This window comes from Nothoprocta perdicaria, unplaced genomic scaffold (genome assembly GCF_003342845.1).
Source record: "Nothoprocta perdicaria isolate Ctin4 unplaced genomic scaffold, notPer1 scaffold_14, whole genome shotgun sequence".
In the NCBI taxonomy this organism is placed as follows: domain Eukaryota; kingdom Metazoa; phylum Chordata; class Aves; order Tinamiformes; family Tinamidae; genus Nothoprocta; species Nothoprocta perdicaria.
Genome location: NW_020454538.1, coordinates 7,084,043 through 7,111,832, shown reverse-complemented (window position 1 = coordinate 7,111,832; position 27,790 = coordinate 7,084,043). Strand labels below are relative to the sequence as shown.

Genomic DNA, 27,790 nt, shown 5'->3' with positions numbered 1-27,790 from the left:
TTAGGCAGTTTTTTTTATGTGTGCACTACATTTTTGAATTTTTCTCTCTACTGCTTGATAAATTAAGGATGATAAAACTTCCTCAAGCCACCACTATTGCACTATGTCACTTTAGATCAAATACTTTTTACCATTACAAGTATAAAATAGTAAATAACACACATATGACATCGTATGCGGCAAGAATAAAATTACTCATCTATCTAATTTGAACTGATGCTTCTTTTATAAATAGATTTGAAGAGAAAGTGCATCTCTACATAATTAAATTCATTAAAACCAAAGAAAAGCACACACACAGAAGGATTAGCCTCAAAGTTGTTTTAAGATGTTGTGGTGTTTCAGTATTTCCAAGATAAGCAATGCTGAGCTCTACAGTCTTTTATCCATTCTCGTTGACTTGATATTGATTTATCTTCATCCCAGCGGCCCTATGAAATTCACTCGGCCACCCCCATTGATGAGATACTCAACATGTTCAAGATTGAAAGAGTTCACTACTCATCCACGTGGTGCAAGGGCATGATAGCATTACTGAAAAAGGTAAGAAAGATGAAGTGCCCTCTCCCTCGCTCTCCCAGCAGTCCCTCCAGCAATTGGACAGCATTATGTGAGCAAGATACTGCTCACAATCTGTGTAGCTAAAATTTCAAGGATTAGGAAAAAAAGAGTTTATTTTTAGACTTTTCTGAATGTTTGTGATGCCATATTATGTCTTTAGAAGCTAGATTAGTCTTTGATTTAAACAGGAGTCCGTTAGTGCCCTGGAGGAAATAAGAGTCTAGTATTTCTGTTTATTTTAAAACAAGTTCACGTTAGTAGAATTACTTTAGGAATCAGTGTTTTCCACCGTGGGTCCCAGCCTTCAGTCCAAGGGGCAGATGCAAGAGAGGGAAGGAAGGACCATTGCTCTCACTGAATTACTGCTAAAATCTCTGGCAAGAGTGCCTATAAAGGGACCCTATGTCTCTCTGCTCCATGTTGCTTCAATTGCAACAACAAAAGTCCAGTCATCTCATGGTCTATGTCAGTAGCTGCAAGATGGGCGTTCTTCTGGCACACATACTGGCCCTGGAACATGCTTTCCTCCTAACATCCCCACACATTCATTTATTTTAATTGCTTGGCCATGCTGCAAGGCTCATCTGCCTCTTCTAGGTATTTGAAATCATCAATCTTGGTTGGATGGTTTCAGCAGGTAGCCTTTCTGAATGTGTGAAAAGAGCAATAGAAGATCAATTTCCTTTGCTGCAATGAGCAATCTATTTTTGATAGATGGCGCAATGAGGTGGTTGAATTTAATTGCTGCCAGGATGCTCACTGTAATAATTTCTTCCAATAAATTAAAGACTAAGTGCAAATTGGTAGGTAGCATTGAACTCTAATGTTTCATGTCACTTGGACTCTTGTGTACTTGTAAATAGGCTTTTATTGATAATTCATTTCTATATTTCAGGCCTGGAACAGCCATCTGGTGGCAATTAAATTGTCTTAATATCCTATGAGCTAAGTTATTATTTTTATTTTTTAAGATCGGGCCTTCTAGAAGGTTAGATGATTCCCTAGCCATCTTCTCACAATAAGTTGTGTGTCATACAATTTGTCTGTGAGATACATCTCTGCTTTTACATGGCATCCAGTTCCTTAGAAAATGCCTTGTCTTGATCACAGCTCCTCACTAAGGACCCGGAGTGCCGCCTTTCCAGCCTTGCAGACATTCAGAACTCTCCATACCTAGCTGATGTCAACTGGGATGCTGTTCTAGAGAAATCAGTGACGCCCGGCTTTGTTCCTAATGTAAGTTAATGCTCCAGTTGAACTGTGCTTGCAAAGTCCAACCTTAATCGTCACCGTTGTTTCAAGTGTTTACTAAAAGGCACTTGTGTTTGTTGCTTTTCAGTGATCTGCTCCTGACAAAAGCTTTACTTTGGATTCGTCTTTCATGTGCTCAGACATACCTAAGAGAAAACTTGGCCCATCTCATTAGATCAAACCAAAAGCTAATTAACCTTGATTCACTTTTTGCTCTTTTTCAAATGACAAAAATGCTTTCCAGAGTTTGCATTTGAGCTATGTTAGTATAACTAATTGTCAATGTTAACATTGCACCACAGAGACCCAAGAGCACAGCAGGTCTGAAATCCATGCATCTGAATAACATTTGCAACACCTTCTAATATTCAGGTGTGCTGATCCTCTTCACCTAAAACATACTATTTCAAGATATCTATTTCTTTTGTGGCAATTCATATTCTATTTGGGTATTTGGTGGTTTCTGTTTTGTGGCTCTGTTTCATTACTATTTTCAGAATGCTTGTTTTGCTCATTTAAAATGGCCCATAAATTGAATGAGGGCAATGAATAAAAAGCAATGACTGTGGTGACAAAATCTATCGCCAGTTTGCCAAGTCATAGAAGTTATTTTGTGCCATAATTCTTCTCTAAACATTTGTAACAAACTAAGGTTTGTTTATACTTCTTTATTGCAAACATGGATAAAGAGATAAAGAAAATGGGATAGCTACATTTTCTCCCCAACCAGGTGTGTATTAGAGTTCCTGCTAAATCTGACTGTGACATTTATCCACTCAGATTAACCTAAAAGTCATATTAAAAGCTCTAACAGTCATTTTGAGCTAGAGGCTGATATTACAGGGCTCGTTCCATCTGGTTGATCAGATGTATTAGGAAAACAAGTGAAAAGGTAATAAGAAAGAAAAAGATAATAGAGTCAGTTTTCTGCATTTAATCAATGGAGATATAAATGCTGCTGACGGAAGAGAGCAGCTTTTCTCATTTTTTATTCCTTACAATTTAAGATGCCGAGTGCTCTCAAAAACCTCACATCAGATAGTTACTTGAATGGAAATTTAGATTAGAAAAATCTGGCATAGAGTTGGCATCTCCACATTGGTAGAGATAGTACAAGATTACCACACTCAGCTTCACCACAGCATCAATAAGTTAGAAAAAAAAACGTACAAATAACCCTAAAAGTAGGAGTTTGCTGGCCTGTTCATACCAGCAAACGATTTCTGTTGTAGGCAAGGTTTTCCTTTGAGTTCAATAGGAACAAGATCAAGATTTCCAATGCAGAAATTAATTCCAGATGCTGGCCCCCATTTTTCTTAATACAGCATTAAGCAAGATATTCTGCATGGGAACGTGTCTGCAGTCATTTATGTAAAAAACTCAAGGTCATCTCCCTCCTTCCTTTGGTGTCTTGAGTAGCATCCAGGCACCTGAACCCATCCGCAGCCCTTCAGAAATACAAGGGGATATATATATTTTAACAGTAAGGTCTCTTCTTGAAGAGGCACTTCCCATCCTTCCTGCATTATTACAGTTACTGGTTCTGTTCTACAACACTAATTTATGTTTTGATGAATACTTGGAAGCAGATTGCCCTCTCTGATTGTAGTAATACGATTGGAGTCACTCTAAAAGTACTAGGATAGTTTGTATAACTAGGAAGAGAATATAACTCTTTGTAGTTGCTTTATAATGTGATTTTTACCTTTACTGTGTTATTTAATCCTCAAGCATTGTTCCAAGCCTGAAAAGAACAGTTTTCAAGAACAGTTGCACTTGTGGGTAGGCAGCTGGATTGTTATTGATGCTATTAAAACTCTTTGGATAGACCAAAACAATGCAATAATGCTTCAAAGAGTAACTTTATGTCCTTCTGTACCAGAAAGGAAGACTGAACTGTGATCCAACATTTGAACTAGAAGAAATGATTTTAGAGTCCAAACCTCTCCATAAAAAGAAAAAGCGACTTGCCAAAAACAAATCGAAAGATGCAGCTAAAGAAGGCTGCCCACTGGTAAGCTGGGAACTGTAGCTTCAGTTAATGGCATCTCATGTACTTTCTCTAATGGACATAGTCAGTTCAGTTTTATCATCTCTGAAAATAGACTTGGTCTCCATGTATGTCGTTTTGTATATAGCTGCATAAACCATCTCCCAAGCAAGATGAAAAGCAACCATTTATTTCAGTCATAAAAGTAACAGCCTTTTATGCTATAATCATTCTTAAGATCCTTACAAACGCTCATTTAAAGTATGAAAAACCATTGCCAGTTGGCAAATATGCTTCCCACACACGGGCAGATAGTTATAAGGAGTATTTATTCACTGCTAGTACTGAAAACGAAAAATATGCAGTGAACAAACTCCTTCCTTATAAATGTTTAAAAGCCATCTCACACAGTGTCTCCTAATGTGTCCCACATAGGAAGATCCATTGTATATGTAGTCTAAACTTTCAGGAAGATTAAGAAATGACCACTTTCCAGACTTGGATTTTCATTTTTATGAGGCTTTACAGTTTCTGTTGCCTCTGCTAATGACTGTGAATGCTCCTGCAAACTATTCTTCTTAGAGCTGTCAGAAAGAAAAATCCTCAGAGATCCTTTGTGCTGAACATTTCCTGGCAGAATGAAAGATTGATTCTGCTATCTGTGTACCTTTGAAGAGGCTGCAAAATGCCTCTTGATAGCATTCATTCATAAACTTTTTTTTTCAGTATCATTTCTGTTATGTGATTTTTGTCTATGATTTTCTGTCATTTTTAATCAACCTCTTCATACTGTTTTTTAAGAACGTACACCTGCAGCAGTGCCTGGAAACTGTTAGGAAAGAATTCATCATATTCAACAGAGAGAAGTAAGTGTATTCCTTAATGTCTATTTAGCGCTCACTACTGAAATTAATTTCAGAATGATTGTTTTTTTTCTCCCAATCTTCACAGAAGTGATTAATGATCACAGCAGCAGGAGCTAAAAGGCTGGTTTTCCATTGATTTCCCTCTTTTGCAGTCTGTAGTGTGTTGATATTGTAATTCTCCCAGCCCCAAAAGCAAGCAGAGGTGCTTATGGTGAAAGTATGTGAGATAGAAAAGGTAAAAAACGGGCAGAGAAACTGTTAACAAGGAAGCAAAGGGAATACAAGACAAGGAGCTGTTTCTTCACGAGAACAAAGCTGAAGGAAGTGATAACTCATGAACATTTAATGATGTGAACTGCAGTGTTCTCAGCAGATACTCTATTTGTACTTTGCCCTATGAAACACGTTATTTCAATATCAGTTATTTCAATAGAACTAATTATTAAGCAAAAAGTGCGCCCAGTAGGAGGGAAGTATTTCATAGTCTTAACATTAGCCAGAAGCAGTAGAAACACAAGTCTGAATCTGCAGAACGTAGATTTTTCTCCTACTGATATACTGGATTTTATGTAGTTTATTGTGTTTTAGCTTGAGCCACCACCAACCTGTTGGTTGAGTATTAAAGATCATCTGAGTATATACAGAAGCTTTGTTTGCTCTAATTACATCTTCAAGCCTCTAGAACAGCTTTGCGAAATGTTAGAAATTATTATAAGAGTCCTTATATTTTAACGCTTACAATACATGTAATTACTCTCTTCTGTAATTAAAACTGGAGAAGCGATTATCAGCTTTGCATCCTTAGGCATATCATAAAGGAAATTGTGCCCCAGATCACCCCACTTAGTTCTCCTACAACCTGAGAGACACCTCCATGCCCCCCTGCTGACTGCTCCACCTACCTCCAAAACTACAGCAGGGATTTACAAGGGAAAGCAGTGTCAGACAGATCCCTAACATAATTTTTCATCCTCTATAGCACAGGGTGAAAGCTATAAACAAAAAAAGGCAGCACAAGTCAGCTCGTAGATTTTCCGAGACCTTGATGAACTTCGAGTCAGTTCTGGTATCAATGAGCCAGTCAGTGCCTGCATTTTGTAGTAGATACTAAATCATAAAAGAAAAAGATTAAGGTTGTAACAACCACCTTTGAAAAAGATTGTCTTGATAACTCTATTTATTTTTGCAAAAAATTGTTCTCCCCTAGTTCATTCCCAAATATGACCCTCTCACCTACTCAAGGAAATTTCCTTGATATCTCAAGGAAACCCAGTTTAATAGCAATTTCTGAGAGATATGTCAGATAAAACATTAGATTTTGTAAAACACTGTCAAAATCATATTCCATGTGCTACCTGAATTGAATTGTTTCTTTTGATATGATTTTGCTTTGTTACTCTTAAATATTTTTAGCAATAAAACAAAGATTTTTTCCTTACCTTTCTTCATGCTGCACAAAGTAACAATATAGACTATGGAGGACCCAGAGAAATTGATGAGAAATCAAGGAGAAGTTTAAAATGAAAAAGATGTGGAAATTAAACCACATGCAATATAGCATGTTTCAGTCATTGCTAGATTGGCTTTGCCAAGGTAAAAAAAAAAACATTTCAAATAGATCTTCAGCAGGTCCTGCATCTCGTAAACAAGGTTACTTTGATTAGGGATGAAAAAAGATATATAGTCGTATTTAAAAATTAAGAAAAACTATAAATATTAAAGTTAATGGGGGAAGCAGAGGTAATATTTTTAAGTGTTAAATGAATTAATTAATGGTAGCAAAATAAAAGCACTGACAGACATGGATGTGATCACAGTGCAGAAAAGAACAGGCTATGCAGTATGTGCCATCATAATTCAAAATTGGTTTCTTAGAGCCTTCTGAACACTTAAGTATGTATGTACCTGCATTTCCAATGCTGCATGACCAACCAAGCTCTTAGGAACAACTGCCACTTCCAAAAGACATGCACTGTTCCTACAAACACAATATCCAGCAGTATGGGATCATAGCCTTAGCCTAGATTTCAACACCAAACAGCATTTTAAACAAGTCTCAGATTAACAGATCCATATGTTTAGATATCCCTCCATGTTCCTCTGCACAGAACAGAATTACTCTACATATTTTAGCTGTTTAAAAATACCTTCATAATTCCTTAGATATTCGTTATATTCAGCACATTTTATTGTGATTTAGCCATTCTGCTATGTCTGCATCAGTGGCCACAGAACAAGGCATAAATCATAAGGAAGTATAGATTTAGTCCATCTGTCAAGTGAGCAGATGAGAAGCCTTAAATTAGAAAAATATTAGGAAAAAACATTAGGTGTTTCTAATCAACTAACAGAGTCATAGTTAGGATAAAATGTTAATTTATCTGGTTCCACAATACCTTTCAATCTAGTACTAGTAAAACAATTGGTATAAAAAGCAGAATCTGATTTTGTTCATCTGTCATACTGATGTTCCTAGATAGTCTCTTGTTCTCACCAGTATTATTCATGCTATACCAGACATCACAGATGTAGAAATATGCTATACTTATTTTGTTTCCAAGAAGCTCAGGAAACTATGAGAAACTTTTACACTGCAGCTAAAGAAAAGTAAATGGAATTCTTGGAAGTAAAAAGCTTTCAAGTAAGTAAATAACTAAGCCTTGAAGAATGGCTTAGTATGCAGCATTCAAGAGACCGTATGAAGTAAATTCACAGTGCAAGTTCCTGCTGACAAAGATGTAACGAGCACGTTTTAGCTTTCCTATTGTCTTCTGCAGTTAAATAACTGGCAACTGGTATTTAGAGGAGAAATGCTTTAAGCAAAATGACTGCACTGAGAAGACAGAGGCCATTGTAGCTAAGCTCAGCATTCAAATGAGTGAGCTCAGTTAAAAAGTCTGGTTTTTTTCCAGATAGTTTTACTAGAGAAATTTATGCCATGTCTTTTTTCAGAAAATCTTAGACTGTTCTTGAATTAAATTAATTTTTTTTGAATAATGTAATGATGTTTAATTGTTTAACTGATAGATATGGTTTAAAGAATTATGAAAATGGATGAAAGATTTAAAGAATTATGAAGATGTAGGATAGCATATGCAGTTGGAAAACACAAACATGCACTGCAGATTATAAGAATAATAATAGAGCAAGTATGTATTGTTTACCAAGGAACTAGGAAAGGAGAACTTGCAGTGGCTTTTATGTTTGCTTGTATATCGGATTTAACTATATGGAACTTCCTGGCCAAAAAAAGTGCGATTTATCATCATCAACAACTGGTAGCAAATGTTAGATTTATGCATCTTTATTTACAAAAAAAAAAAAAAAAAAAAAAAAGTCACACGATTCCTTGTGTTGCTATGTAGCATCCACTGGAGAGATGACTAGGAATAGATGGGGCCAAACTCGTTTGGTGATGGCCAGTGATAGGACAAGGGGCAGTGGGTACAAGTTGAAACACAGGCAGTTCCGTCTCCATGTGAGGAGGAACTTCTTCACTGTGAGGGTGACAGAGCCCTGGTACAGGCTGCCCAGGGAGGCTGTGGAGTCTCCTTCTCTGGAGATCTCCCAAACCCACCTGGATGCCGCCCTGTGCCCCGTGCTCTGGGTGTCCCAGATGGAGCAGGGCGTTGGACTAGATGGTCTCTAGAGGTCCCATCCAACCTCAACCAGTCTGTGATTCTGTGATTTTGTGAACAGAGGAAAGACAAAAGCCCCTGTCTTTTCCTCATGATCACTCATATCCCTCGCATGCAATTGCATGCAGTGTGGCTGAACTTTTATAATGTAAGAGGTAGCTTTGTGCCCTCATCTTCATTTGTGCAGGAAAGCATGAAGCATCCAAAATGAAGCCCTGTACATTGAAAGTAGATTTTATCTAATTTTATTTTTCTCCATGCTTCTCAATGCTTCAAATACCAGAGGAGCTAGATAGTTTTGTTTTTATTAATATCAGTATTTCAGTGAATGTGAGCTACCAATTAAGATACATAAGTATCTTCTGTTGAGACATGGAGATAGATATATGTGTATATTCTCTCTACACTGATTTTATTTTCCATAACTTTTAAGACAAGAGTACGTACTGCCTTGATCAAAGGCAGTAAAGTAATAAAAGTAAAAAAAGAAACAAAGCAAAGGGTTTATTTGCAATCCAAATTCATATTTGACAGAGGAAATGTTTTCTTTTGTTCTTAAGAGCGATAGTCAAATCTCTTATTTATTTTAGAATATATAAACTAAATAAACTATGATATAAAAAATGTCTGTACATTTTTTATGGGCTTGGTGAATGTGATTTGACTTCAGTGTGTGTTTGGCCCCTTTTGCTAACAAACAGATTTTTTTTTAAGTCCTTAAGTATATTGCTGTAGATGGTTGCTTTATTTTTTTCCTCGGATATGCAGTGTCTGTGTACATATTCCTGTAGCCTTGCCAGCAGTTTTTCAATAAGTTGATCTTATTTAGAGGCTATAGGCTATATTTTAAATTTGCTTAGGAAAAAAAGGAAAAAAAAAAGAAAAAGAAAAGAAAGATTATGGTGATAAACCTATGCTGTTTCTTCAGAGTTTTATTAAAGAACTGAGCACATATTACTGTGCTGTCTTAGTGACATTATAAATATCCACATAAATAAATCTACATCTATTTGCAGATATCCAAAGTCTGAAATAGCCCCATATAAAAGAAGTAGATGCAATATTTTGTTGTAGTGGAATCCTATTGCTCTGTCCTTCATAGTTCCTGAGTCTCTTCCTCTGCCTGGAAAGATGTCCTTAAGATTAAAGTAAGAAAAAACAGAAGAGAACTTAACTTCACAGGAAATATGAACTTCTCAGACAGAATGATTCAATTTAACAGTTCTAAAGTTTTGTCATCAAGACTATCAGTCTATTAATTAAATGAAAATATGAATATGAAAATGCACATAAAAGTATTATGTAGATGTAGTTTAATATATAGGTTGCAGTGACATGCAAAATTGATGTATTTTTAAAATTGTAGTGCAAATTGTCAAAAATTTATTAACAATTTGGAGGATTGGATGTTGTTTTCTTATTACTAATACAGAATTGCTGTGACAGTGAGCTAGCTGTATCATGTCAATAGGCTTCTCCCTGGAAACCACTGGAAAACTTCATTTGTTTAAAGCAAGTTGAAAATTCAGCTTTAAATTGAGGCTGTAGGATGGCAACTTCACATTCTCCTTGCTTTTCCTCCTGTCTTCCCAGTGTTTGGCCATAACTAGTCCTTTCTTAAAGGTGCTAAATAGTTTCAGGTGTATGGGCAGTGCTCTGTAGCTGGCATAGACAGTAGAAATTAAGGGAGGTTGGTAATTCACAGTGATTAATATACATGATGTCTATGATTTTGTCCCTATCCAAGGCCAAAATCTGTGCAGTTTTTTTATAAGATCAGATTTATTGCCTCTTCTTTTGTAGTTCCTTCTCTTTCAATTGTCTTTTCAGATTCAAATCCAGAGTCCCTAAGTGCTTCCTTTCATTTCTTTTTGATAGGAATTGAATATTCATAATAGTTTGCGGTATATCTCATTGAATGTACTTTTCTTAAAAGGTATTTTGTGTCATTGTACTGTCTCTTGAGATATTTCTATTATCATAATCCCTATAATGTCTGAATTCTTTTTGGATGAGGCTATGGCACAACTTTTCCTTTCCTGACACTTTTTCTGACCTTGATTCAGTTTAAATCCATCTCATTCTGAGGATTTCAAGTGGTTTTGCCGTTCTTCACTAATCTCTTTCTTGTTCTTTCTGTAATCTTCAATTCTGCTTCCTTATCTCGGAAAAAGGTATAGTAGAATTAGAAAAGTTACAAAAAAGGAACTACAGGATTGATCAGAGTTATGGCATGGCTTACTCTGAAGGATTCCATAGATTTGTACTTGTTTAAACTCAGAGAAGAGACAAATGAGAAGAATAAAATAGCCTAAATGTTTATGTGTAGTGAAAGTTATTGAGAAGATGACTAAAAAGTGGTTATTCCTTTTTTTTTTTTTTTTTTTTTTTGATAATTACATTATCAGGTTGCATGACTTTAAAAAAATGTGCCTTTTTCTTTTCAACAGGCAATTGCTAAGGTGGGTTTTCTGGATGTTAAAGCACAAATGCATTCAGGAAAGGTTTAGGCAAATTCATAGGAGAAAGATCTATCAAAACATGCAGCCAAGATGCTATCTCTGGTTCTGGATGTTAGGATGTGTTGGAAGCAAGGGGGCTATGCTGCAGGAGACGTTTATCTGCATTTGGTCTGCTCTGAATGCCAGAAGTGAGCGCTCTGGGAGACAGAAATCTGTGATGGGGAATGGCTGGGTACTGACTTTTGTGTTATCTCACTATTTAGAAAGTCTCCACTTTCATAGAGTCTTCCTAATAGCTGATGACTTGCAAGACAAAGTATAAGTATATATATGCATATATATACATACATATCCAGATGTATCAGTACATGTATACTGCATACATGTATAAATACAGGTATACATGGTGATTAACCAAGGCTGCATATTATGTTATACGATCAAAACTGACATGCTGGCTACGACTTCTTTTAAGTATCCTTTATGAAGTGAAGGCAGCCGCAGAGTTAATTGGGTTTTTTGTGAACCCATGTTTTTTATTTAGGCAGAAAAACCTGCTATGAGGAGTATGGAAAAGAGACGAGACAGCAGTGCAGGATGCAGTTGCTCCTTGGAAATCTGTTGCCAGAAGAAAGGGAGAAGGGGCTAGCGAGGTTAGCCAGCTTCCAGGCACCCGGGCCGAAGGATATTTATTGCCTATAATCATGTATAGATTAGCCTCTTACATATCTTAACTCTGAAACTATCATCTGTTGGGCTCTCATGGAACAGCACTTGTGATTAGAGATGCCACACAACAGAAATGTACTGCTAAGCAAACATTATCATACCTCAGGGGAAAAAAATATCCAAGCTTTTTGTCTCAGCAGCCAGGAGAAGGGATGAAAAGAGACAAATGAGGGAAGTTGCAGTAGTCATGTCTCGGTGATGGATGGCTGCCCTTTTGTTGAATCCTACTTTGCCATGGCATTCTGAGATACCAGCTCGCTGGCAGGACACAGCACAGAGGAGCTGTATGTTGTGATTTCTCTTCAAGGTGTCTGCTATCAAAATTTGTGCTCTCTCTTGTGAACTGCTGACTGTTAGCAGGCCTGTCTGCTTCAACTCTGTTACTAAAGTTTTCATGTGCTGAGCTCCAGAATGAGTGTGAAAGGAGCTGTGGTTGAGATTGTTTCCAGTGAAATAGACCTAACTCTAAGTCCCAGTGAAGAATTATCCTTCTCCACCACATTTCATTTAGATATGACCTAAACTGTCACTCATCCTTGAAACTTCTGCATGTAAAATAAAGGAAGAGACTATGTAAAACCAATTATTGCGAGCTGTCTGCTGATAGTTTTACAAAAGGAGACTACCTATCTCTGTATTTCTACAGTCAAGACAGTCTAGAAAATGTTTGCCTTCCTTGAAAATATATTTTGTATCATACTGCTGTGAATTATCCTTATTCATGGGCAGGTGCCTGTAGTTTATGAACTAGATTCTGACAAACTAGAAAGAACAAGTTGTCCTTCTGGTCCCACTAAGTCCAATAGCCAATACCATTGATTTCATAGTTGCTTTCATGTTGCTTGTGCATGAGAATTAACATATGTATTTGTAAGAAAAACATCTATTTTCCTAGTCTGAGCATGGCTTGAATGTTAGTGTTAATTATTTGTTTTAGTTTCAGTTTCTTAAATAGTTGCTCATCATTTACTGTTTTCATTTATTTACTTCATCTCTTGACTCTTATATTGCTTTATAAATTCCCAGGGTAAACCTAAACTCTCGAGACATTGCAGGCCAACATGTTATGGCATCCAGTATAATTTGTCATTTGAGTTCAACATAGTTCCACACACTAGTTCACATGTCAGTCACTCCTTATGTGCACCTGAACCCATTATGCTTGATTATAAATTGCTGGTTGATAGAAAATTATATTCACAACCATTTACTGAGCATAATTACTCAGCAGGAATCATCAACCTGAATCAATTACCCATGGTAGGCATATTTCCCCAGGGATTTTTGGAAAAGGTAGGAGTGAATGTCATGAGTGTCAATGGTACAAGAAGACAGCTTTGCAACATAGGACTACCTCCTCCAGAATTTTACTTCTCACATTTAGCTATAATAAAGCATAACATCTAGTCCATACCTCAGTCATTTAATTTTAAATAGAATAAAAACAGAGTTATTTGAATGATTACATGGTAATCTACTGAGCTATCAAAACACATGCGTCACGGTATTTTAGGAAAACAGAATGGAATTATGGTTGTTTCTGCTAACAGTGTCAAGAGGAAGTATTCGGGATCAAAGACACAGAGTTGTATGTTAGCTAGGTGCAGAAGAACTCCCACTCCAAAGGACCTGGACAAATTTTTCAATCAGGTATCTGAAATAAAGGGGAGTTAGATGCCAAAGAATTTTTCAGGATGTAGGTCTCTATGGCCCTGAGTGTTACTGGCAAGCTCTGATCCAGATTGGATGCTCTGCATGGCTGAATACTGACGAGTGCTTGCCTGGGTCCCTGTGCTCTGATGTAACTTCATTGCAGAGCTGTTGGCACTGTTCTAGGCTGATGGGACTATTCACTTTCTGCATATCTGAGCAGGGTGGGTGTGAACTGTCTCTAATCCAGAAGTTGGCTCTGCTAAGAAGTTCATGAGGAGTTTGTGCATTTCTAGAGAGGAAGGGACTTGACCGTACCACATGGCTCAGAAAGAGCTAAATTCACATGAAGTCCTACTTGGATTCATGTTCCCCAAAATACTTGCCTGTGTTTACACAAACACACAGTTGCATTATGCCTCCTTCAGAGGTACTTTGTACATGTCTACAAAAACTTTAGAGAGGAAGGCAAGGAGGAGATTATTGAAGGAATCTAATACTATAGACTCCCAACTCAACACTGACATCACAGTGACGAGCATTGAGTCCACTCCTATCTGCCCTAGTCTGCCCAAGTCTGCCTCTGTCTCAGAAGAAGATTCTGACATCTTTCTATACTTGGACACTCCTGGAAAACTCACTTTTCAGAAATTTAAGTTTTCATGACAACATTAGTGGGAGAACTCTGTACACAAGGTTAAGAGAAGCCTAACCCACCAATAGTAACTCTGCCATGGTTACTGCTCCTCAGTTAGCTGAGAAATGTTTTTCTTTTTTTAATAACAAAAATCTCAACACATTAGCAACACCCACCTGTCTCTCAAGATGGTTTTAGTTAGCTCTATAATTAATTAATTAGATTTCCACAGTTAGCATTTTTCTGGATACTTTCTCATTTTTCCGATCTCCAGTTTTCGTTCTTCCATTTCCACTTTTCTTTGTTTTTTCTTTTTCTTTTCTTATTCTGCATTTTTCCTTACTGTTTTTCCTTTGCTTTCCTTACTGTTGTTTTATATGTATTTTATATCTTCCTTCTGATTTTCTTTTTTTTCCTTTTCCCTGTGTTTTTCATGTCTACCTACATTTCCTACAAACAGATAAAGGGCAGCATAGTAATGGAATTGGCACTATTTAGTGCTGGCACAGTTCAAATCCAGTGTGCTGCCAGAGAATGGAAAGTAGATGAATAGTTTGGCTACTGGTATAAGTTACCAGATAATTTAATATTACACATGGTTTTTGTATCAATGACATGATACATGTTCTGATACATATTGCTGTGAAATCAGATTTATGTGGGGCAAAAGTTAGTGTTTTCCTCCTTATGGATTTTTACAGAGCCCTGGCACAGGCTGCCCAGGGAGGCTGTGGAGTCTCCTTCTCTGGAGGTCTTCCAAACCCGCTTGGATGCCGCCCTGTGCCCCGTGCTCTGGGTGTCCCAGATGGAGCAGAGGGATGGACTAGATGATCTCTAGAGGTCCCTTCCAACCTCAACCATTCTGTGATTCTGTGAAGTACAAGACAGGCAAATTTGCTGCATTAACAATCTACTTATGGGTTTCTTATTTTTATTTTTTTAGAAAGCAAGTAGAGGAATTTACATTGTTTTCTGATATATTTGGTGGCTATTATGTTTTTGAAAATAAAAATACTCTCCCCAGATATGCTTTTTCAGTGAAAAATAACTTCATCAGGTTGTTTTATTTCATTGCTCTCTTCTTCATTTCTTCATTTTATTCTTTTTTTTCTTACTAAAAATGTAGCTAAACAAAAAGCTGGCAGATGAGAACTAGTAAGCAGAATAAAAGAGATATAAGAGAAAGAGTAACACAATTGCAAAATACTCCCAGATTTTTCAGTTTTACAATAATAGAAAACAGCAAGAGATAGTTTATAAGAAAACCCTTCAAAAATGCAGGCAGAAGATTATCAAGTGTCCATGTATCAAACTCAATACTTATTTCCTGCAGTGGCAGCCAGATGACAAGCCAAGCTGCTTATTGTCCCCAAAATCATGCTCAGTTATCAATGCTTGTACAGTCATTGCCCACAATTGATGATGAAATGATGGTTCAAAAATAATGGGGGAGTTTTGCAAAGTGGGGTATAAGATGCACACAAGATGCCATTATGTTTGAAAAGATGTCTGCACACTGCAGACCTATTACCACTAGAAAATGCCTTCATTTTATAGAATGCAGAAATGTGAAAAAGTGCACACTTTTTCTATGAAGCATAAATGAGAAATTTTATGAAAGATGAAGCTTGGCCTGGGCCTAGGAAAGTTAATGAGTTTTGTTTAAAGCACAAGAGATTATGGGTGCTATGAACACTGACTCTATCCAGTGTCAAACCAAAGGAAGAGTCTTTTGGGAGCTGCTGGCTGAGCTGGTCTGGAAAATGAGCTATCAATATTGTTAGTTTACTCCTGCGTGGAAGAGGAGACAATACTCTGGGTGTCCCCAGAGCTTGTTCCATGGAGGAAGGTGCTTTTGTACTCACTTATTAAGTCAATATTAATTTCTTCTCATGTTACTGATCCTTTGACAGATTTTGAAGGCATAGGCACAGCACAGCACCTATAATCTAGTAGTGGGCAATTCCAGTAAGGCGTGAGGCACCAAAGAGACACTCTGCAAGATGTCTCTAGGGACCAAGATGTCTCTATTCCCAGTCGTGCACAGCTGGCCACTGCCTTGGCTGGTAATACTGGGCGTCCCCAGCAATATGGGCATCCCTGGGAGAGATGGCTACAGCATCTCATTGTTCATTAGAGTCCCTCTGCACAGAACATGCATTGTATCACCTTCTGTAAAAATTACTTCTGGTTTGCCTGGGATTTTTGCCACTCCACAGTGTCAAGCCATTTTAGGTGCATGGCATAGCTTCCAAATTTCTATTTGCTATGATTGAAAATATCTGTATCTGTCACTTTCTGGTTTCTTCCTACTCTTTTACAAAAATTAATTGCAAGACTATTTCTATTGAGAATTAGAAATTACTAATAATGTACATTTTGAAATAATACTACCCACTATCCATTTCCATCTGTCCAAAAAGGCTTTATCAGTTTACCAGTTGGTATTCTAACAGTGCAATCTCTGGACTTCTGGTAGATAAACCAGAATAATATACACATAGAGAAAAGGTTGCTGTCTAGGTGCAGCCGTCTCTTCCTTAGCACGATTGTTTCCTTGATAGATTATGTTTGGGTTTTTTTCTCCTGTTTTAGAGATGTTTGTAATTAACCTTCCCAGAGGGCCATCTGGACAAGACATCAGCATCACTTACATGTTACTGCTAAAATATACAACTGAGATTTTTGAGGTTTTTTTTTTTTCTAATTTTTTATCAAGCTGTCCCCCATTATTGATGAATTTTAAAAGCTCTTACAGACCTGCCTAGGCTGTTCTAACCTCAGACTTCCTCCCCTGTGAAGGATAACAGGCAAGAATGTTCCATAGATTGAGCTAAGGGCTCCTTTCAAGGGATGTGAAAACCTTCCTTACTAGAACTTTTCTTCCTGCAATAAAAGAGTTTTCCTCAAAAACTTGACTTCGTATGCCTGCCTTTTCCCCATACCAAAAGCAGGAACATATCTTTTCACCTGTGAAGGTTTTGAAATGTCCGTAGGCCATGATAACAGCTTTGTGCCTCCAAAATGCTAAATCAAATTCCATGCACCATTTTCCTTCCTCTGAGCTGAGCTGGTTTTGCAGCACTGGCAAACACAGCTGTAAATTTCCTATAATAAAAAGAGCATTCTGGAGGACTTGCTATATGTATGAGTCTCAGAGGAGCCACAGTTTTGCCTGGCTTGAATTTTCTTTTTATCAGGAGAAAATCTGTCCTCAGTGGCTGCTCACTGTGTGAAGAAGTGCACGCTTTGCAGGCTCCAGTTTCAGGCCAGCAACCTGGCAAGGCGCCCTGTTGAGTCCCTCAGTTGTACAAAGCCCATATCAGTCTCTGACCTGTTGACTGGCTACAAACAAATGGAGAGTGACAAGCGGGGTAATAGTCTCCATAAAACTCCCACACAGGTCAGGAACATTTTGAAGGCCTGATGCCATTGCTTTATGTTGCTACAGGTTTTATGCACCACATGATCCATTTTTACCTGTCCTTTGTTCCACTCACAAATATCTGCCTCCAGATCCAGTACTGGAGACAAATACTGCAGAATATCTGCTAGGGTTTCTGGGTATCAAGGTAATAAGAATCTTTCAAAATTTTGCATAGTTCACATGGACATTTTTTCTTTACTAAACTACTGATGAGGGCCAAGGTGCAACAGTCACTCTTCTTGATATCCTTCCCTGGTGGTTGGTAGAGATCCCTTTTTCTTTGCCACTGAAGAAACAGTTGTACAATGGTCCCTGTCGTACATGTGTACAGATCAATGGTGAAGGAAAGGGTAATTCTGTTGGGTCAGCAGATTTAATCTTAATTCTTAGCATAACTGTTCCTCAGACTACTTATCTATTCTATTGGTACAGATTTCTTCTGTGGTAAATTAGATAGACTTTGTGCAAACTCATTTTCTACTACTTTTCCCTGCAAATTTTCCTCCATATAGTTTGCTTTTTTTTTTTTCTTTTTCTTTTACTGCTGTTGTCCATTTTACTCTTTGTTATAGCATTTAGAAAAGGAACAGCAACCTGTTTTGGATCCACAATAGCTAGGTCACCATCGAGCTATTCTTCAGCCTTTTTTCCCTCTGGGCCTTTATCTAAAAAGTCATCAGAGCCTGCAGCTGCATCAGCTTAAAGGCAAGATAAGTCATTCATTGCAAGGCAATTTCTTACAAAGAATTTGTTGGACTAGTGCCATATTTAAAACCAAATGGCCCATCTCTCACATCTGTTTTGCCCTGAACACAGAAAATGTATCAAGCTACACACATTTTTAAAAAGCTGTCTGACAAAAACTTGTTCCAAAATAGCTAAGAATGGATGAATGAGACATATTTTTTTCTGTTTGCAGCTATCCAACCTTCTAAATAAATAGACCAGTTCACATGTTAGATTGAGCCCTCCTGCAATTTCAAACTGGACAGAAATACAGACTAACTATCTTCTTTTACTTCTGGATCAAAATGAAGTGGTTTTGGTGACCATGCATCCCCCCAGGAATATTTCTGAAACTGATTAAATGGTTGTGATTGGGCATCTCCTGTGCCTTAGGCTTTTAGCATACCTTTTCCATTGGATATATCCCAGCAGACATCAGACTAAAGACAAACTTCCAATATATTTTGTCACCTGCTCAGAAAAATGGAGCAAATTAATCCTGGAGCTTCAAGTTTTTCCCTGGTGATTCCCAACTTCGGCAGTGGGTTTCATTAAATGCTTATGATTTGCACTCCAGCTTGACATATTTGTAACAGCCTTTTTCTTCAATATTGTATTTTCTGTGCTAATATTTAGCCAACCATCTACTCTCTTTTTTTTTATTTTTATATATGCATGTAAATGTAATTACATATACAGTACAATAACATTTTTTCATGATTATATATGCCATCTTCTTTAACCACTGCAGGCATGAGATGCTAGTTCTCTGTGTCATTCAGGCATGTGGGGCACAGAGCGGGACTTACAGGCACCACAAAGCTTCCAACTTACATCCCTCTCATCCCTTAACTCATCATCTGATGGGCACTGCAAGGAATGACTTACTCTGCCTGTAAAATTGCTTGCTCCTTAGACTGCTCCTTGTCTCCTTTTCCTAAAGGAAAGGAGGAATGCTGCAAGTCCAAGTCTGCAGCATACTCTGTTGCCAGTTTATCCTAAAAGTCAACCACAAGAATGGATTTGACAAGAACACAAAGTTTCATCAAACCAGTCACGATTTCAGTTTTCTCTTTGTTTTGAGTTCTTAGTCACAGCTTTTGCAGCTCAAGTTCATGACTAGCCCCAAGCCATGTGATATTTCTGGATAAGTATTCCTCCTGATCACCTCCAACCCCCCTACTCTGTCTCCACTTTTCAACCAGGGAAGCTGATGCACACAAAAGGATTGTAGTTTTCCCTCGAGTGGCAGAGGCTGGAAAGAGAATCAGTATCTCCTGATTCTTAGACCCATTCTCCTAACTAGTAAGACACACTATTATGTCATCCATGTATCCTGCAATAAAAAATAAAAGAACTTTAAAGTCTTTCATATCATTTCAAATACTGAATGAAGTGCAGGATAAATTATTATATAATTTAATAATATTTAAGTTTTTAATAATAGTTCAATTTGGTTATACCATCAGGTTAATAACCTGTAGCTTACTTTAATAGTTTGTAAGTTGTGGTTAGTGAATCCAGATACAGAAATAGAAATATGAAAATGAAATACAATAAAGCAGTGCTAAAACAGAGATATTTCTTTGGCACTTCCAAACTTCCGTAATCTAATTATGTTACAATAATAGCCCAAGCCAGTAGGGAAGGTGTAGAAGTCTAAGCTTGAGTCCATGATGGGACTGCAAACTGTCAGCTGTTTAACTTCAGTCGGTGGCACTGAAGAAATTCAGAGGAACATTGCCTTCACATGACAGTGTAGAAATTCATTGAAATTAAACAAAATGGTAACTTCAGAGCAGGTTTGTATAATGCCGTTAAATATCTAGGTATACAATGGCTACAATGGCTCCTACATTTACACTGTTTGATCCACCAAGGATAAGGTATTTCAGACTGGAATGTTGTTTCAGCACTGAATGAGAGCTTCAAAGGTTATTTCCCCTCTGGAAATAAATCAGCAATAGAAATGATCTCTGTAGAGAATGAGAAATGCAAGGCTGGTGCTTTTTGAACTCAGCATGGGCTTCTCTCTCTTTTTCTCTGTCTTTCTTAGTGCCAGTTTGAATGGTCTTGGAAGAATTAAAATGGTCTGCGAAAACCTTGATGCTTTTCTGCTTTGTGCTGTTATTGTGAGACTTCTTATTTCCCTGTTAACGTTGGAAGAGCAGTAGATCATTTGTGTTTCAGCATTTGATGGAACAAAGAAATATTAAACAACATCAGGGAAAAACTACTTGAATGACTTGGATCAATACAGTGATTCTTCAGATCTCCACGGAGCCAAAATTTGCCTCATTTCATCATTTAGCTTGTAAAGGCATATCAATTTCCAAGCACTGTAGCCTCTTCTCTTGATGCCTATAGACATCTGAGGGGTCAGTAACCAACAACAACCTAATGTTGTTCTAGACTTTGCTGGGTCAAACATTCCTCTTGTAGTTTCCTAAATCTCTTTTGAAGACCTTGCCACAAATGGATCTATATATATATAAATAAAACACCTTTGCTGCTTTCCTTTTCTTGGTAACAAGAGAATTTTAACAAGAAGTTACATGCTCTGTTCAGTTGTCTAGAAACTATGTATTTCAGTTTTCCTAGAGTCCTTGGGTGAAAATCCTCTGTCCTTGTGATTTGTCAACATTAATTTGAAAGATCTGTTCTAAAGTTATGCTACTGACAGATTGACTCGAGATGATAGACAAATTTCTCATAAAGAGAGGAATGTCCCTAACTCCTCTGTCACCAATACTGGGGCAGAAAATTCATTGACTTCTTAGCTAGGAACTCATATTTCTTGTGTTCTCCTCTAAAGTCTCAATCACACATCGGCATATAGGCTCACCAGCATGCGTCCTATTGCTGGTGCACCTGAAAAAAATTACTATTATTAGGCTTAATGCCTTTAGCAATTTGTTCCTTAAAATGTTTTTTCTTTTTTTTTCTTTTCGTCTTAACCTAATAGTGTTTTTGGTCTTTTAAAAATAGCCAGTTTGGACAGGGAGTTCGCTATTTTTACTTTAAATGCTCTCTTTTAATCCTCCATTTAATCGTGATGGAATTTTCAAGTCCTTTCAAATTTTCCTCTGAGTCTTTAGTATGGCATCTTCATAGTCTTTATGCCATATGCAAGTATTTTACCCTTTTAACTGACTCTTTAAATTGCCTTTTTGCATGCCTTTTTCATTATTAAGTAGTTTATATGTATTAAATGTTACTTGAGAAGGTTTGCTGAAGTATATGATATATACTAGTTATACTCACTGTTATGAAATTCCTCTTCCATAGGTACATCTGAAACCAACTCTTTGGTGCCTTTTTCTGGGAATGCACCAACAGCTGTTTCTCATTTTGTAAAAGCAGCTAGTTAGAGAAAATATGCTCCAAAAACATCTGTTAATGTTTTCTAAAAAAATGGTTTCTACCTCATAACTTGTACATCAGTCTACCTACTCGCATGAAAATACATTGTGCCCTTGTGTTGGACAAAAACAACAAGGATCACAACAAACATAATATCACCAAAGCTGATACCAGTGTTGAATGAAAATGCTGAGAATTTTGATGATAAAGTGATTGGTGATAATACACATTCTGCTATGGTTATTGTTATTTTATAGAAAAGTGTCTAAAGAACATGGCTTTGCAGTTCCTAAACAGCATTGAATTTTTTTTTTCTACTTAAAACCAGTTAGGAGGTTTTGACAATATCTAAAAATAATAAGAAGAATATTCTACTCACCCTTTGATCTCAATTCTTTTTTCTCATACTGTTGAGAGGTTACTAATACTTCTGTACAATAGTGGAGGGAAGCAGCTGCTTATCTCCTGTTGTGTGCCTCATCAACCAAGAGCAAGAAACTTTGTTGAGTTACAGTCTGAAAAGAGATGTAAGATCACAAAGAAAAAGAAAGAAACAACCACTCAGGCTCAGCTGGCCAGCTTTAGTGGCAGTAGGATTTAACCAGCACAGAGGACAAGGATTTCATCAGTATTGAGAAGGAAAAATTGAGGGCAGCTGTTAAGCTAGGGAAGTGAATAACATCAAATAGTGCAGGGGTCTACACTATATACAGGTGCTACCTGTAAGACGATGGCATCAGCCATTATTCTTATAAAGTAGTTTGCTCATGACAAGTGTAACTGTATCAATGTTATTAACCTTTGGCAGATTAAGAAGACAACAGGATCAAAGTGGGCAGAGTTCTAGTATGGACAGTAGAGCATCCCTTCAGAGCCATGGAAAACTTCAAGATGGACGTAACAACAATTTGTTAGGACATGGATGCACAAGAGGCTGCAGCAGCTAGTGAGACACGGCTCCATGGCACGTGCTCACCCGGGAGGCTGAGGAAAGCATCTCTCCACACATGCCTTGGTCTTCATCCCCTGGAGCCCCAGGAAGCCTAACTCCTTCAAAAAGCGGGATCTCTAGCCTCCTGCAAACCCGCAGATCACACTAGTTGAGCATTTCCAGTATGAGCCTGCTCTTCCTTTGGCTTTGTCACTGGAAACGTGACCTTCAGCACCTAAGTACAATTTTATATGCAAGTTTGACTTTCCTCTTCAAAAATCCTGGAACAAAACTTGAAACAATTCATTAGGCAGCCTCTCAAGATCGCCAAGATTCTGGCTACTTGCAAGAGACAAAGTTATATGTTTTTTGTTTGTTTGTTTTTCTGAAGGCTTTACGTTATCCTCTCTGTGTCTGTTATTAAAAATGGTCCAATTTGGAATTTTTGTGAAACTGCTAAACTGCAGTTTCTGAGCATCTGTTGTTGAGTTTATAATGGATGTATATGATGTAAATACGTGAATGTAGTGTCAAATAGGTCAAACACCCATTGAGAAATCTGCAGCGTGAATGTATTCACATTGTTCATTATACATGCTGCTTAATAGTAAAAGATGTGACTCTGGCTAAGTCAAGGTTTTGCTAATGATTTTAGTGGATGCAGGAATATTAGTAGTGTATTGTAACTAGGAAAAAGAAAGATCTTTTAATCAGTACCTATAGGCTGACCAAGCCAGAGTTGAAAAGTAATTTATTAAGGAGAGCTAAAAAAATTAGAAATTTGTTCAAATCCATAATTAGGTGTTATAAAATGTGAAGTTACATGTGTCTCTGTTTTCATGGATCTATTCCGGATAAGAACAGCCTTGAATAGGAAGCAACACTCTTTATCCAAAACATTACTGACATGAAAGCCTTTTTTTGTTCTGTTTTGTAGCATTTCAATTACGTACATTTGTGGTATTTTACAAGTTGTATATCTACATTTTGATAATAAATGCATGCTTGTTCTGTCTTATTGTGCTTTATTTTTTAAAGATTATCATCCATAAGCAAATTTCATTTTCAGATTTTTAAAACAATAGGCTTTTGAAAGTGATAAGTATTTTATTTATAATGCTCTATTTTTATTGTATTGTTTCTGTTTTATCTTTTAAAAAACCAAAGTTCTTTGTAATTGAATCTATTTTAAAATTTGGTTTCACATTATTTGTAATTTTTTCACAATTTTTTTTCACAAAAATAGAGTTTTTTACAGCTCCATGAAATGATATAGTGTTCATATGAGCAACAGAACAGTTTACAGCTCTAGTAAGGTAACTAGTAATTTACATCTGTCTTGAATACAGTGCATGTTTATTTGCCTAATTTGGGCATAGACTGAAATAATTAGACGAAGGAAAGGAGCAGAGTTTCTCTGGTTCTGCGAGGAGAGGTTTCATTGTCCAGAATAAACTGCTTCATTCTCATCTCTTCTTATAATGACCTTTTTCTTGCTTAATTTTGGTTTCATTTGGGAAGGACCACTGTGGATAACACTCTATACAATTTCTGGAAATTCAGACTAACAGAACTGGTGGGGGTGTTTCAAGGAACCTTTGGAGATCCCCATTCAAGCAGGGTCCACTAGAACAGGGTCCTCAGGACCATGTGCTGTCAAGTTCTAAATATCTCCAAGATCTCCAGAACCTCCCTGGACAACCTGTTCCAGTCCTCAGAACTACCCCTCCTATACTTATTTGGAGTTTGCTGTGTTTCAGTTTCCTGTCCATTTCCTCTCATCCTTTCACTAGTCACCACTGAGAAGACTCTGGATCAATTTACTTCCTCTCATGAGGTATTTATACCTATTGATAAGATATGCCTTGAGCCTTCTCTTCCCCATGCTGAATAGTCCCAGCTCTCTCAGCCTCACCTTCTATGACTGAGCTTTCAAAGATTTCCCTCAATCATCTGTTGTGTCCCTTTGCTGGACTCACTCCAGTATCGAGGACCTCCATGTCTCTCGTACTGGGGAGCCCTGAACTGGACACAGGACTTCAGGTGTGGCCTTACCAGTGCTGAGCAGAGAGGAAGGACCCCTTCCCTTTACCTGCTGGCAATGCTCTTCCTGATGAGGCCTCAGAGGTTGCTGGCCCTCTTTATCATGAAAGCCTATGGCTGGTCTGTGTTCAATTTGCTGTCCACCAGGGCAATAAATCATCCATTCCTGGTCTGTAAAGCTAAGAGCTAATGCTCTGTTCTCATTAAAATACATCTTGATCTTGGATCTTGATCGAGGAAAAGAAAAAAAAATTATTTAAGTAATCTTATAGAAATTAATTAATTTAATTTGTGGTAGGAATCTACTGAACATTTGCTATCTGATCTGGCTGTCTGCAGGGTATCTCTGCCAATGCTCTACTCAGCTGATTTTGAGAAAACTGTGGTTATTTTATAGTTGCCATCTCCTTAAAAATGCTTGCATATTGTCTTGTGCAGAAATGCAAGCTCACTTTGGTTTTCTTTAATTTCATGAGCCTTGCTACATGGTCATTTCTCAGACAACTTGCTATGTTTGCATGGAAAATCATAGCATTAGTGTTCAGATTTATCCAGAGTCTGTGATGCTCCAATTGACTGTAATATTATACTATGTATCATTATCTTTGTCAACATATTACACAGCTCACATGGTGGAGACCCAAATAAATTCTTAATTACTCTTTCCTTTTAACCGACATAGATAAAATTAACTGGCCTGTCACAAGACACCATGCAGAAGGAAAAGAACTTGGCTCCTTCAGTAGTAATTTGTGCTTTCTGAGGATTAGAGGGGACTAACACAAGGAAAGGCATCACAGCCTGGAGATAAGCCTGAGAAGTCTTTGGGTAGGATTTTTTACAGGTTTATCTTAGTCTTAGACACGTATAAAATATACACTTCTGCAGCTAAGTTAGTCAGACCTAGAGAAAAGAGAAAAAGAAAGAATGCTTTGGGGCTGTTGAGGCTTTCAATGCTTTTGCTCTACCTTGCCTGTCTCCCGTAGCAGCTGGACCTCAGGGGAGCAGGAGCAGTGCCTTGGGCAGTGCAGATGCAGGCAGGCACTCTGAATACCAGCTTGTAGCCAGAAGAATCCTCTTGGTTACATCACAGACATTTGGTAGAGATGCATCTTAACTTCAAGGGGAAAAAGAAAAGGAACATTTCTGATCATTTCAGCACGAGAAAGACTAAGTTATTTAAGCAGATTCTGTCCGTACTAGGAAAAGGTTGAGGAAGTTATGCCAGAATATACCCTTGCCATGAGCACGGCTTTTCCAACACAAAGCAGCAGAAAGGAGAACAAACAAGGCAATCCAAACAAGATACGGAAGCTTTTTGAAAATTACTCAGTGAGATGGAGGGAAAAAAAACAATGATGTGAGGCAGGAAGGAAATCAAAAGAAGCTCTTTGGGACTCGTTTATTCCATATTGCTTTATTGCCCTACAAAAGCAGCAAAGTGATCTCAACTTCCAAAGTCTCATCTGGTTCCTTCAAGTCGTACCAAGGGTAAAATATTTTGTGTCATTTCTGTTCCAAATGCAGAAGAGAGCAAGGAGTCTAGCTAGCTGGTTGCTCACGCAGCTGGAGGAGCCGTTTGCTGCTACAGTATTTCGTTGCAACGCTCCGTGGCTGATCACACATGTGTATTCCCGCAGTGCCACTCCATGTGAAATCTGCCAGATTTACTGTCTGTTCGGCTCGCTCCTTCTACATTGTGTATTAAATATTGGCACAGTACTGTACGTGCTTAATTACTAACTGTCATAAAATAGAAATGGATCCTTTCATCTGTAGTTACGAGAAGAATGAATGATGGAGTATTTTCAGAAAATTTTCTATAGATTTTTAACTGGATGGTGGTAAAAAATTTTTGTACCCTATCCAAAATTATATAATAGAGGAAATAATAGGCAGCAATTTATCCATCCCATTTATTTATGTACTTTCTGCTTGCAGAATGATATAATGGCAATTTAAAATTAATTTTTGGCATTTTCAATCCAAATACTTGCATATTGATGACAAAGACCCACAGCATCTTTCTGCTTTCTGGTCGGGTGGCTATGCCAACACTTCTGCTGTGAAAAACAGGCATTCCAACACAGTTAAAGCTTTGCGGAGATACGGCTGCAGTTTTCATGCCAAAAGCATATAACTTTGCGGTGGGTATTGGATAGAAATCACATACTCTGTGTGCATTCATTTAAAAAAACACAACTGCACTCATGAACTTCCTTTCCTAGGATCTGCCTCCAGAGAGGATCTGGAACAAGTCATATACTTACATAACATCTTCTATAGATATTTCTGGTACCATGCAAAATCCTCCATGCTAGACTGGTGGTTTTTTTTTACATGACATTGGTGTTTACATAGTGTTTTATTACATGAGATTTGCAGTTCTTTTTTTGGAGTGTGCATTATTAGCTAAATAACTAATGACTTATGCATATTGGGCCTCATCAGTGTTACTTCTATTTATCTTAACTGATAATTGGATCAACTCCTCTCTAACCAGAAGGGAAAATATTTTCATATTATTAGCATTCTTTTGGCAATTAAAATTTGGTTGCTATAATCATTTTTATGAGAAAACACACAGTACAATACCAGGACCTTAATAATGACAGATATTAGGTCTATTCCATACATCTGCGATCTCGCCTCAGAAACACTATTTTTGAAATATAAATTCTATTTTTTTTTGTCATTTTTAAATTGGAAGGAGGAATGTATATAATCAATTAGAATATTTTTTACAAAATAGCCAAATAGTCCTCCATGAATCCTCCATGAATCCTCCCAGAGGATAAAAATCAAAACTAAAGGCAGCAACTTTTGTTGTTCAGTATTTAGAGTTCTTTTAAGTCATAAACAATGAAGTAAGGATATAAGAATCACTGTAACATTCAATCTCTATTAAGAAAAATAGGACTAAAAACAGTACTAAAATCCCAGTTATTCTAAACTTTATGTCCATGAATAGGATTATACTAAATCTGTGCCCTTTGAATGAAATTGCACAAATACATTTACTCATAGACATTTTCATGAGCAAAACTTTTCTTAGAACTAGAGCTTTGAAGAAACATTTTATGCTTCTTATTTTATCACTGTTTAGATGTTACATTACACTCCTGATTTTTTTCCATAATAATTATTTTGTACTTGAAAATTCTTCTTTGAAGAGTACTGTAGAATTTTAATTAATAGCAATACCTTTGCTATAGTCTTCAATGTGCTAAGATATTAAGGTAATTTCTCTGTGGTTAATTAGTAAAAAGTGAATGCTTTAAGTCTTAAGTCCTATCAGGGTAAATACCATATCCACACATTAACATAAGTTATAAACTACTACAAGGAATTTACGGTTTGACCTAGTCTTATAAGATATAATTTGAAACTGAAGATAAACCAGAGAAAGCACTGTTCAGGGAGCCAGGTAATAATGAAATTTGATTACTAAATACAATGAGTAACCATGTAATGTAGATTTATGGATATTTTCTCTATTAAACTGTATGCAACATT

The 27,790-nt window shown here is 37.2% G+C and overlaps 1 protein-coding gene across 1 annotated transcript in view; it reads left to right on the top strand.

Annotated features, from left to right (window-relative positions):
* The window catches only part of STK32B (serine/threonine kinase 32B), a 147,225-nt gene extending 124,258 nt beyond the window's left edge, over window positions 1–22,967 (top strand). The window contains exons 8-12 of the mRNA XM_026034222.1: window positions 427–543; window positions 1,672–1,797; window positions 3,695–3,826; window positions 4,604–4,668; window positions 22,109–22,967. Of these exons, the coding sequence (XP_025890007.1) occupies window positions 427–543; window positions 1,672–1,797; window positions 3,695–3,826; window positions 4,604–4,668; window positions 22,109–22,247 (579 nt within the window). The 3' untranslated portion in view covers window positions 22,248–22,967. The remainder of the gene's footprint in view (window positions 1–426; window positions 544–1,671; window positions 1,798–3,694; window positions 3,827–4,603; window positions 4,669–22,108) is intronic.
* The last annotated feature ends 4,823 nt before the right edge of the window (window positions 22,968–27,790 follow it).